Here is a 14025-nt window from a genome sequence, read left to right on the forward strand (position 1 = left end):
ACAAATTTCTTTACCACTTCTTTGTATACATCTGATTCGGTAGTTTTCATGACAAGCTAAAGCAATTAAGTTCTACATAAAAAGAAATAATTTGTTCCCATTGCTTCTGATTCCGCTGAATTCAATTGATTGTCAGCAATTTTTTCACTCAAAATTTGTAAACAAAAAACAAATAAAGCGAGGCAAATGAAAACGCTGACGTTCGGTGGCCGGCATTTTTACATAATATTGACACAGAAAGACAAAGTGCTAATAGAAATAATAAACCAGGCAGGCGGCGTAGATTAAATCAATTACGAGTACGAGCCAAGTGCAGTCAAGAAAAGAATTCCGCTGATTGGCATTGGTTTAAATAGCCAGTTGGTGGGGCAAAAACACTGAGGAGGAGGAGAGCAGGTGCAGCTGAAAAGCTAAACAAACGATAAACGATCCTAAAGAAAACCCAAAAAAAAACGCTGAACAGGCGAATACCTTTTTTTGCCGACAGAGATTGGGTCCATGACAATTGACAGTTGCACAAACGAGATTTAATTGACAGAGTCAATTTATGCAAACGGTGGCCATAAAACAAGTGCAACGAGATTTGTGTATTTAGATTTGAATTTGTAACTCTTTTTTGGCCGTTTGATCTGGTTAGGAGTGGAAACTGGAAAATGGCATCTAAGCTTTAAGTTTCAGAAGGTATCGAAATTAATGGGATTGTTGACTTGGCGATATCATTATTGAGCTGATTAAAATAATTGGAAAATTTTTTGGGATAACAACTATTTAATTGGTACCACAAAATATTTTAATTTAAATTAATTTTATTGTTTGCTCCATAGTATCTAATATTATGGTGCATTTCCCCAAGTTTAATGTTTAACATAAATAGCATTATATATGTAGCATTTTCGGAAATATAATCTCCAAGTCGAATAAATTAGAAAACATAATAACAGATAAATACACACGCTTATATAATCTACCTTCAATTACCCTTTTTAAAATAATGATATGAACATCCTTCATATTATATTATTATATTAAGTACAAGTATGAGTTTTAAGCTTATGATAATCTGCCCGACTAATACTGATTCCAGGAATAATAAATAAACACCTGTTTGTGGAACCCTCTGAAGGGCTTCTCGTAATTTCCTCATTACCATTTTGAAACGCTTTAAACTGTTTCTTTTTTTTATGCTCACTTTATATATTAACCCGTTTGCAGACTCTCAACTCATAATAATGTATCCCTTCGCTTCGGCAATCTCCCTTTGCAGATCTCCAGTCCATCCGACGTCTCCTGGAACACGATGCCAGTGGCTCCGTGTGCCCCTCCTGCCGCATATCCTTCGACAAGGGCAAGAGACGGAAACTGATCGACACCTGCGGACACGAACGGTGCTATTCCTGCATGTTCCGCAACGACCAGTGCCCCATGTGCATGAACAGCTCGCTGAAAGGTGAGTCCGTATCTCCATCTCAGTACCGCGCAGATATGCTGTTTCGCTGTGTATCTCGTCGCTTTTTTCGCATATCTCTCGGATACTCGGATATGCCATATGAGGCAGCCAAATATTTTGTTACATGTTGAGTGCAAAATGCCAAAGAAATTGCACTGGGACCAATAATAATGCCGGGTGTTTTGTTTGGTTTTTATGTGAAGGAATGCCGAAACAAATGGATATTTAAGTGGTTGAACGACCATCTTTAAATTGAAGTGAGAAAGGTTTTCAAAAAGTATAATAATACCAAATTAATTTTAAAATGGTATATCTTGACCCTTTAGTTAGATATAATATGTATATGCTAAAATAATTATGAAAAGGTTTTTTAGATCATCAAGGTGGAATAAGAAAAGTTAGTAATTATAGACGACATTAAAACCTTTTCTTTATTTAATTTCCTTAAAAATATATATCAACATATTTTATCATTAAATCATATTTTTACCTGATACCAAGATCCTGATTTTCCACCCAAGAATTCTGTATTTCTAAATACTCTTGGCCATTTCTCGCAAAAAAACGTTACATTAGAATTCGCAGTGCTTGGCAATTTCTTCAGTCGTTAAAATAGCGGATCAAGTTGCAAATGCAGCTACTGATCGTGCGATACCTGGACTTGGCATACTCACCTCCTATTTCTGGTAAATTAATATTCGGATTGCGTACAAATTGCTTGGCATGCAGAGTTCGTATTGTCGGTTAACTTCATAAAAAGCAGAAGCCCACGAGACAGTGGCCTGAACCGGGGACTTAAGCCAACCGCCAACTCCTACCGGTTACAAGCCCATGAAAACCGAAAGTTATGTCCGTCTTTAGCCAAGTGCTGACACGATTCCTAAAGCCCAGCCTGCCACTGGATTTATTAGCTGCCAATCGTACACGATCGTGTCACCTGCTTTGGGGCCTCTGGCTGTGAGAATTTACGATCTGGCCTGCGACTTCGCTGGGTTGCTCTTTATTTATGATCAGGGCTCTGCTTTATTTGCATACCTAATTAAGTGATACAGTTCGTGGAATGGAAATTACCTCAACCAGTTGTTGTTACGGTATTTAGATGGGATAATTATGTGAGACTTGAAGGGGCACTCAAAAAAATTGCGGTGAATGAGCCTTAAGAAAGACAAAGCTTAGGAAGACTGAATGCCAAAAATTAGAATTTTAAAAATTATATAAAAATATTTAATAATTAACTGAAATGTAAAGATTTCATATTAATTTTTGTTTATTTTTCCTGAGCCTCTAAGTAAGAAATTTAGCACGATACTTTTCCCACCAGTTCAATAAAGATTCACGATTTACCGATGACTTCTTGACCCACTTCATTCATCTTTGACCCAATGCATACGGCAGGAAAAACGTCTTTCTCAAGGGCCACATACATATAACACATTCATGCATTTGTGCCACTTTTCACCCGACTTTTTGCACTCACACATTTCCACAATTAAACTTTGCATTTTTTCCCGAGTGCGTTTGTGCAAACATTTCTTGACTTGATTACTAACATCGTTTTGCATTTGTTTCTCGTTTTTTCTTCTCCCACAGATGTTGATGGCGCCAACGCTCAGGGCTACGACACCGGAATCGGTGGATCCACATCGACGATTGTGAGTCCTCTTGGATCTCCGCAGCCGCAGCTCAGATCGCATGCGCAACGGAACGCGGCTCTGGCGCGCTACATGCAGGTGAGTGCGTACTATAAGATACTCCTCGAAAGTTGTCGTACTCAGTATATAGCAAAGGTGTTTGAACGTTTCGAGAAAGCTAACTTTATTATATAGCTGCATTATATTTTCCCAACTATGAGTCTAACTGCAAAGTTTATCTTTAAAATATTAAAATTGTAGTGAGATTATTTTATTTAAAAATTAGATTCATAAGTAGTTTTTCTAAGAACTTTTAAATAGCTGTAGGTAACGACAGTGAACTTATGAACATTTACAGCGCAAATAGTACCTACACATTTTATTATAATTATACATTAAGAATTCATGACTGGGTATCATAAATATATTCCATCTACCCAGGTTATTGGTATTTATCTTCTAAGTACTTTGCCCACTTTACAAAAATAGTAACTTTTAATATCACAGACAGCATTTGAAGGTGGCGATCCAGGGGAATCGGCGTCGTCTTTAGTGTGTTTACTTTAATGGCCTCTTGATTATGCTGCCACTAGAGTTGAAGAGACTCCATCAGAGAAGTGGAAAAGTGGGGAGGGCAAAGAAAAGAAAAAGCAAAGAAATCGACGCCGAAGAATGGAAAAGAGAAAGAAATCTCTTTTGTAACTGTCGGTGAAGCGACTTTTGTTATACTTACATCTCAACGACTCCCATTTCCGCTCATCTTTCTAAGCGCCTCTTTTGTCGCCCATTTGGGTTATCAGCAGCGCCACTTTGACACATTTTCCAAAGAGTATTTCCAAAAGAGTTCCCGTTTGGTCGAAAACGTAGGCGGAAGACCTTTCTGGGCCCCAAAATTATGTTAAAGCTGATCGTAAAACGGTTTAATCCGCTTTTAATCAAGTCATCATAGAGTGTGAAACAATTTGTTCTATGTTAAAATTAGGTTCCAAGGAGACATAATGGTTATAACCTTTTATTTCTGGGTGGTACCAGAAAGCTTTTTGGGATATGTTGATGAGACGAATATTACAACGAAAAATTAAGAAATGGATTAGAATAATGTTGATACTTTAGCACTGCACCCAAAAAAATCAATATGAAACGTAGATCGATTTTACATTATTTATTTCATGCAGAAACGATATGGGTTTTGCATGACCTGAAATGTACATGGCCATATTGATTTTACGGGACATGCTTTTTTTGTGTGTGGTTATAATTTTGTTGGAAATAAAATGTTCGCTTTCAAGTCAACCATCAGTTTTCTAAAAAAACCATCAATCAGTAGCGAAAAATCTACAAAACAATTAAAGCCATCACTTTCCGCTTAATTAAATGAATTTGATTTAACAATAAAGATAACTCTTCCCACTGAACTGATCAGCTCGTCGATTAAAAATCAACCACTGCCATTGCTTGTATCGTAGATCACAGGCTGCTCCTCCTCCGCCGAACCGGCGATCCTCTCGAATCTTTTCCATCGGGATCATCGCCGACCGACTGTCAGCAAATGTCACTTTAAATACGCCAAAACGGCGCAAAAGTTTCAATTGTCGGGCGCCGTTGGGAGCCAATTCTTGGGGATTTGGGACTGGGAAGATCAGGGGGCTTCGGCTGGGGATGACGATGAGGATTGGGGGGATGAAGCAGATCGCCAGTGCCAGATAGCTTGTCTGGCAGGATGCAGTCGCCGCAGAAGTAGCTGCAGATACTCGAACCCATAGTCGTATCTCATATCTGCGCTTGTGTATCTCAAAGCGACTGTCAAATGGTTAAACTGACAGTTTGTTTTTCCACCGCTTCCACCGGCAGACGAAGTTGGGTAGCAGCAGTTGGGAGTTGGGAGCAGGAGGAGCAGCTGCGAAGCTGGAACTGGAGATCCAAGATGGAGATGGAGATGGTATGGCGATGGAGCTGAAGATGGAGGGAAACTGGGTCACTTCGGCGGACAGCCGTCGCCTCGGGGCCCGACCATCGTCCAGTGTCTTCTGCTTTCTAAGCCATGCCAAAATACCCACTCTGCACGGAGAAAAAAATTAGAACAGTATTAAAGATATTCCCATACTCGAATTTACCAAAAGATGAATTCCCCAAGCAGAGATTTAATTCTTGTAAAATAAACTGAAATTTTTGATACTACAATTAACTGATGGTATTAAGTCTATTTTATTATATTACTCATTTTTAATGTCTTAATAAAGTAGCAGAAAATTTAATACTTACGCAATTTTATAATAATATCAAAAACTCTCAAAGTATCATTTAAATATTTTTTATAATTTCGCATACATTTAACCTTTTTTTCCTCTGTATGCTTCTTTTTACTTCTCGCCGCATATTTATTAACATTCGCATTTGCTGAAGTATTTATTTCATAGCGATTCTCAATTGATTTCGGTCTGGTGGCCAAGCTTCAGTTTTCAGTTTTAAGTTTTCGATTTCGGCTGGGGTTGTATTTTCGGTCCGCTCTCTGACACGTGACATGGGATTTCACTTAAGACTTTAATACTGGCGCATAAGCAAACATAAACGTGCCAAGTCGTTCGGACACATGACATGGACATGGATGTAAATTTTCGGCCGCGGACTCTGATCCGACAGTCAAAAAGGACGGGCTAGACAAACAATGGTCCACAAGTCGGGAGAGATCGGTGGCGATCTCAAATCCGACGTGTAAATTGATTTCTAATTATTGTCATATTGTGGGGCCGAAAGATTTGATTTAAATTTTTGCGAAAGTTGTTATTAGGGGATTAAGCTGATAGAGAAAGGATCGAGAAGAAGAAAAGCTCTTAAATAAACTTTTTAAAAAGTATAAATGGTTACTCAAATACGGCATTTTACAATTTCGATAACAGACTTCAGATTGGCGCCCCTCTAGATATCACTTTGAAAAACAAAGACCGCATTTGTAACCCTCCCCAATTTGCCTGAATTAATCAGCAAGAGCCGACAGACAGTACCATATAACACCATCGATCGTAAAATCATAAAATGTTCGACACCTAAGGGGCTGTCCATATATTACGTAATCACCTAGGGGGGGGGAGGGGGTCATTGAAATGATTATGTTTGATTACATGGGGAGGGGGGGGGTCTTGTACAATGATTACGTAATCATTTTATTTTAATTTATTTATTTAAAGAATTTATTTAAAAACTTTTTTCCTTTAATTATATCTACAAACCAGGGACCAAAAATAAGTGTTATTGTAAATTTTTCATACAAAAAAATCACGCATTGTAGTTTACAAATCCGTAATGATTTTTATTTTTTGATTTTTATAATAAAACTCAAAAAATAACTGTTATTTTTTTATTTTTATGAATAACAGTTATTCCCTTGACATTTTTGAAAAAATGAAATAATTAAAAAAAACATGATTCCCGTGTTTTATATAACTTACTAAAAATTTGTTAAAAAAGGCAACCGTGCATATTTTATACCTATATTTTTTTTTAATTTATTTTACCCACAAAATCGCCATAAATCAAGTTTGAGTTTTATTTTTGATCACGACGAATAACTGTTATTTGCCAACTTTTATTATAAAACTCAAAAAATAACAGTTATTCCTTGAGTTTTACTTTACAAATCAGAAAATAACTGTTAAAGTGTGATTTTTAAAATAAAACTTATAACAGTTACGGTCCCTGCTACAAACTTAAATAGGAAAGCAGAGAAAAAATTTTTTTAGTGGCTGGGCGGCGTAAAAGAAAATGTTTAGTGGTTCAATCACACGAAGGACGCGAAGACCTGGAATGGCTTGACGAAGAGTATGTTGGGGATAATATCAGCGTAGACGAACCGAATGTGTCATACCAAACTTCATTTATAAACAATATTAAAGATTGGGTTGCATCTCCGTTTGAATCCACAGATTAAAACAAAAAAAATTTTATTCTGGGGATTACGTAATCTTTGGGGGGGGGGGGGTTGTTTATCGAATGATTACGTTTGATCACCAGGGGGGGGAGGGGGTCAAAAATCACCAAAAACGTGATTACGTAATATATGGACAGCCCCTAAGTGCCATTAAGTCAAATGCACAAACAAGTCGAAGGCTTTGAAAAAGCCAGCCAAGAAATGCCCAAGAAAGAAAGTTTCCTTTTACAATCGCGACTGATTAATACGATTCGAATCGCTTTGATTTGATTTTGAGATGAGTTGACTTGAAGTCCAGATGCGCCTGGAAAAACTAGCTCAATGGCAAGCAATTGAGGCGAATTGAGTTTATGGCCGGAGAATGAGTGCCTGTCTCTGTTTTGGCCAGCGACAATTGGAGCGTCCGCAAAAGTGGCGGAGTTGCCTTGATTTTCCATTTTCCATTTTCATTTCCCCACGATGGGTATGATATGGATATGGGTATGGATATGGTTATGCCGATACGATACCCGTATGTCGGAAGTGTGTCAGCCGTAGTGGTGGTTGTTTGGTAGCCAGCGAGCACTTTACATAACTATCTATCTAAGCCAAACCAGAAGTCGTTTAGGCAATTGCCGATCAGCCGGGGAGTTGGCTCCCGAGTGAGGTGTGCTGGGGCCTGAGAACTGTCATTAGATTAAGTGGCAGCTGGCCCCGTGGTCGCTGTCTAATTATCGTTTGGAAATCGTGTTATAAGCTGCTCGAAAAAAAACCCAACAGCTATGAACAGATTTTTAGTGAACCCTCACTTTATGGTAACAAACTTAAGATCTTGTTTGACCAAGTAAATGTTAAATTGAATTAAAGCAAACATTAAAAACATAATATTTTTAGTACATTAGTTTATTTGCTGAAAATATTTAAAATCTTTATTTCCATATATGGAATATCCCTCGCTTTCTAAATAAATTGTCTAAAAATTAAAAATTTGTAAACTTTTTATTTTTGGAAAAAAATCATAAATTCCATTAATTAAACTTATTGATTTGCCCACCACTGTGAATGCAAACATATCCAGGTGCAAAAAAGCCGAGAAGCAAAAGTCCGAGGTATACCTCAATGTTTGTGATTGACATGCACAGGCGACAAATCAACTTGGAAAATGCCAGTGATTCAAATGCGAAACAGTTTGCATTAAAAGCGCCAAATAAAGCCGATATCGAGCAGCGATTCGCGGGCGATTCAAGCGCGTTTTTCGAGCCATTAGTCCTTCCGCTCGGAGGCAGGGAAAAACGCTAGACAGCGAACGCAAAGCGCGATTTTTATCTCGCATGCAATTTATTTTTCCTTTTGGTCTGTGCCTCGTCTAATTGTCCATTGCTGGCAACAAATATGGCGTTAATTATCCACAATTTCGATAGCATCACGTATTAATGATTAGCAAAAGCCAAAAAACGCGAGCCGGGGAAGGCAATCAATCAAATGGAGCGCACCTTGAGTACTCGCCTGTATCTTTTACTTTGCGGAATGTCAAACATTGTAATTGGTATTCGATTGGATGGATGTGTGGCAGTTGCCGTGTATCATTAGCTCAGCCAGTGGTTGCTGCTGCTGCTGTTTTTCGATTTCGCAAGAGATTTATGTATTTACGCGATATAGTGCGACACCTGCCTGAATAGCCGCATCTCGAACTGATTCCGATTGTGAGACACCCGGGTTTCTTTGTTTGTCTTTTTATTCACTACCCGCTGTGCAATTATTCATTGCTGTTCGCGATGACTTTCGATTCGAGATGTGTGCCCATATTCATGGGTTCAACTGGATTGAGGGTGTGACCCAGGAAATCGAATGAAAACAGATTTATTCTCGTCCGATGGCGATATCATTAAGATATGCACTATATCCAGTGATTTTTTTTCGATTTGAATAAACAAAGTTATGCATAAAAAAGAATTCAAGCTGGCTTAGTGCGATTATTTCGATAAATAATAATATTCATAATCTAATCTTATGGTTTTAAATGCCTTCTAACCTCTCAAACTAAATCGGTGTTTTTCAGGAAATAATTAAATACATTTATAACTAAAATACAATTATGTTAGATATATTTTTTCTAGCTCCAAATAATATGCTTCGTTAGAATGTCTTACCATTAATAAACCGTAATTAATAACAAATATATACCGACCTCACGTTGACTTTCGCTCGCCTAACAATCATTCGCTTAATTACGGTCTCAACAATGGCTGCAATCAGGCTTAAATGCACATTGAAAATGGCCATAGCCAACATATCATTTACTATCATAATCCGATGTCGAACAAGCGACTGATTATTGCAACAAAGACTCAAACGCGTCATTGAACTCACGTCGCGCGACTTGCGGGCGACAAAATCCGCGCGCAAGCGCCACCTGCTGGGCGCTATAAAAACGAGCGCTATAACCGACAATTTATCAATTTTTAGAATATCTTTCATCAGAACTAGACTGTAATTAAGGCTGGCATAAAAAGAACGCTTTGCATTGGCCATTTGTAGCTATTTGTATACCGACTTTAGTTGGTACTGATCGCCCAGGGAGCCACAATGCAAAGGCCACCGCTATAAGTCGCTAATTGGCTTCAGGTTGAGCCACTGGAAAACACTATTATGTGTGTTGACCACATTTGCATGCAAAATGCAAATGAGTCAAAGGCTTCACAGATTCTCGCGAGTTAGTTGTGGGCCGCTAATAAACGTAAATTGCTGGAATTGTTCAATAAATGCCGCGAAATATGTTCATTAGCCGCCTCTTTGACATTTATCTACTTTGCACTAAACGAAGGCGTGGCAATAATGTCTGGTTCAATGGAATGGGTCAAGTTGGAAGATATATCTTTTCACAGCATAGGGAAAATAAGTTTTGCTACATTGACCCACTCATTTTGTTTCAATCTAAAAGAACACTGTACGTTCATTTATTTTATCACTTAAGAAACTTTCATAAAACTGTTAGTTTACTGGGTAATTAATGGTTAATCTTAATTACAAAATCCTGTTAAGAAACAACTCAACTGTCAGCGGCCATAAAATGGATTATCAACAATCTACTGGTGTTTACTGCCCATTTTTTGAGCCATTTATTAAATGGTGAATAAAAATAAATGCCAACTTTATGCCATTTTCAATTAATGGCAAAATATAATTTACGAACCAATTCTGATAAAAATCCATGCCATATCATAAACACACCCACATCAAATTAACTCAGATTGACTTCGGCTGGCCCGTAATTAAAATCAAAATAAACCAAAGGCCCAGATAAATATGGGAACTGCCCACACATCGGACCGCAGAAATATAAAACAAATTACACGGCTTATCTTTATTGGCCCAAATTTCAATTTGCCAACAAGTAAATTGAGGCCTGCCACAAAGTGCAATTAGCGATTAAAACAAAGGCCACAGCCAAATTTCAGTACCGTGATAAATGGAAAGAAAGTCGCTTTCGATCGGGCCCCCAAAATAAAAAGGGTGAGTAAGGCAGGAAAAGACAAGACTTGTCAGCAGAAATATGAGCCACATTGTCGGGTACAAGATGTCGGCCAAAGAAGCCCAAGCGCAATAAATGCGAAATATAAAACATACATGTAGCCAAATTAATCATTAAGTCGGGCGAAGAAAGAGCCAAGCGGATAAAACACACCTACCCAACCCAACTCAACTCAAACTAAACCCAAAAGGGCAGGGCCACGGTCTCTGACTGAAATTAATTTGACTGCGGGCTGTGCGAAAAAGTGATAAAACATGCAGACACTTTGGGATGAAAGCAGACGAAGCGATGGAGAAATGGGTGAAAAGATTTGCATAATATTCAGGGAAAATAAAGCTACACGAGAAACCTTTTTTAATAAAGCGGGGGTAATATAAAAAAAATGGCATGGTTTTAAAATAATTTTATTTCTCTTCAGAAATTGGAATTAAAACCAAATAATATTTTTGATTTAAAAAATTCGATTAAATTCATTAGCTTAAAATAACGTTATAAATTGAGTAACACCATCCAAAATAATTACGCTTGAAAATCCAAAAAAAAGGAACGAACTGCAATCAACGGTCCATGTTGGTTTGGGCTTTATAATTTGGATTGATCACGAAAGTTTTCACTTTCTAAGCTTTGGCCTAAGGTAAACAAAAAACGACCATTTCCGGATTTTTCTGGCAAAAGGTGTTAAAGTGTCGGCGGTTTGTTTACTCAAAATGCTGCTAATTAAATTGGGAAATGCACCGGATCGTTGATTTGTTGCATTTTCAGAGCTGAAGTGTTGAGTTTGGTTGAAAACATAACAGAGAGAGAGCAGATTGTTAATTATACGAAATGATTTTGAATTATAAAATATTAATAATAAATTAAAAACTAAAATAGTTAGCTGCTCGCACATCCTATTTGCCTACAAGTAAATTCCAACGCTTTTAAACTCTCTAACTCTCTAACTCCCTTTTCAAAGCGAATTACCTGAATGGGCCCATAAATTCATTAACCCTTAACACCTTTTCTTATCACTCTGCATTTGGTTTTACTAAGCTTGAGCGTGCCAAATGCATTTTTTTCACCTGACCCATAAGTCAATGGTGGCAGCCTGCATCTCAAGATTATTTACGCTCAACTAAGCCGGGCTCAAGTGGAGTACTTAACCGGCTAGAGGATGGATGTGGATGTGCCTGGTCCATTTCCCTTAAGATTGCCATTAGCATTAGCATTCGGCATGCCGAGCACGTTTCACACTCCCAGGGAAATCCAGCGAGCAAATGGATCATAAATGACCGACCTGACCACAACTCCCCGGTATTTGGTGGTCATGGCATTAGAAAGCAGCATAGGCCACAAAAAGTGCGCATGCAATGCATTTTATGCCCAACTTGTTCTCGTTACGTTAGCGCTTCTTCGAGTGCCCATCGCTGTGACCGCCGATCCCAACTGATCCGCACCAAAGTGCATTTCACTTTCCCAGAAATCAATAACGCCGTGATATTGAAGACGCCCCGCGAGTGTGAAGGGTGAGAGCACCTTTATGCTCCAATCAATCCGAAGTTATGAAACTCTAACCAAGAAATACGCTCAAAAAAAATCTAGCAGACTCGATGTATTACTCTTTTTATTAATATTTTAAATTATCGCTGTTTAAAAAAATTATAAAATTCGAATTCGGTTCAGGAAATTTAAATTAATGTAATATTTATTTAAAAATGAATTTAGCTTAAAAATAATTTTTAGTAGTCGGAAGTTTCGCAATCGCATTGTGTATAAAACGATAATTGGATAAGGCCTAACTTTAACCAATAAATTTTCAGTGGAAATGTGGTGTTAAACCGACCTACATTATCATTATAGTTCCTCATTTTTAAAAGCAAGTAAGGGAATATAAGTTCGTTATTTTTTTAGATCGTTGTGGATCTAAGAAACGAAATGGGTATATTTCCCCCTACCAAAATAAAAAAAAAAAATTTTAAATTTGACCTTATATACGCCCCAAAGTAAAGTAACGTAAAACAACTCCAATAAATAGTTATTTTGTGATAAAAATTAATTTTATTGAAGCCCAACTGAGGTGATGCTTTTTCTTGGTGCATCTCATTGATTGACGCACATGCTGGAATAGGTTTTTATGTGATTTTCTCCCAGCTTTGTTTTATTTGCTTTTATGATTTGTGTGCGCCTTCTTACACGTAGTTATAAGTTTTATGGGGAGCTCAACTCAGTAATGAATTTAAAAAGTTTTCATTTTCACTGTGGGAAGTTGAGTGCAAGTACACCATTCTTTTGGCCCGCTCGTGTGAAAGCTCACAAAGCTGGGGAAAATGAATTTGCAACTCGATGGATGAACCGAGGCAGAAGTCGGTAGCTTCTCGATGTCCAGAGTCCAAAGTCCGTTGGGTCAAATGACAGATAGCGAAAGGATTGTCAACTTTCGAAATGCCATAAATAAATGAGCGAGGCAAATAACAACTTAATTTCGCTGGCCCGGTCGCTTGGCACTTGGTCACTTGGCAAATGCATTTGCATTTGCATTTGCATTTGCATTTTTCGCATACTGCCATATAAATATGGATATATTTTCTCACCCATTTCACCGAGTCAGGTGGCTGTCTCTACATCGCAGCCGTTTATCTCCCCATATCTCTATCTTTGGGTGTTTTCTGCTTTTCGGTTTTGGTTTTGGCTGTGGCTTTGACTGTGGCTTTGGCATGCTAGTTGCTTCCTCAAATAAATCGCACGGCATTTGCATGTTGAGAAACAATTTCTCAGCTCTTGTTGATCTGGCTGGATTGGATTATCTTGGCCCAGAGTCTGGCGGGGGCCTTTGATATATGCCACACGGCGTTGGTCATAATATTTTTGCGCAATTCGGTTGTCGTCGAGCGGCTTTTGCGACTCGATTTATCGATCGTTAAGTAAATGCATTAATTTTTCTCACCGCTCGTGGCCATGTAAAGAGGCTCAGCAGGCAGCGGGCAGCATTGATTTATATTGGCCAGTGGAAACCCGAAATTCCCAGCTTGTCAATTAATTATGGTCATGTAGAGCCGAGGCCTTTAATTTCTCACTCAATTCGGCTGCAATTGTCGAAATGTCTTCCTCCCCAACAACTTCATCTCGGCTCTTTAGTTCCCAGCTTGATTTGTTTACCCAACTGATTAATGTCCGGATCTTGGCTTATTGTTAGGCAAGCTTTTCCACTTACCAGTAGCAATGGCACAGCGAAAGCTTTCACTTGACTGCAATCGAATGGCAAATCCATTTTAACGATCCGGTGATCCTAATAAAATTTGGTATTCAAATTGGGCTGACATCATCGGCAACCTAATGCAAAATCTTAATTAAACCAAATGTCTTGTGAGTGCCGAAATCACTTTGCATTGAAATGTTTGTCTTGGCTCGGATTTCCAGTGCACTTCACAATCCACACTCTAAGTTAAAGTGGACAAAAAGCACACGGAAAAAAATTGTGTTTATTATGCAGATTGGATTAATTCACCCAAAAAATATGATATGAAACGATGAT

General features: G+C 38.1%; 1 protein-coding gene across 6 annotated transcripts in view; it reads left to right on the plus strand.

Annotated features, from left to right (window-relative positions):
• The window catches only part of rols (rolling pebbles), a 60225-nt gene that overhangs the window by 34072 nt on the left and 12128 nt on the right, over window positions 1-14025 (plus strand). For all 6 annotated transcript variants that reach the window (XM_017141582.3, XM_017141584.3, XM_017141585.3 and 3 more), the window contains 2 exons: window positions 1265-1447; window positions 3038-3177. In XM_017141582.3, the coding sequence (XP_016997071.2) occupies window positions 1265-1447; window positions 3038-3177 (323 nt within the window). The remainder of the gene's footprint in view (window positions 1-1264; window positions 1448-3037; window positions 3178-14025) is intronic.

Source organism: Drosophila takahashii, chromosome 3L, assembly GCF_030179915.1.
Source record: "Drosophila takahashii strain IR98-3 E-12201 chromosome 3L, DtakHiC1v2, whole genome shotgun sequence".
Classification (NCBI taxonomy): domain Eukaryota; kingdom Metazoa; phylum Arthropoda; class Insecta; order Diptera; family Drosophilidae; genus Drosophila; species Drosophila takahashii.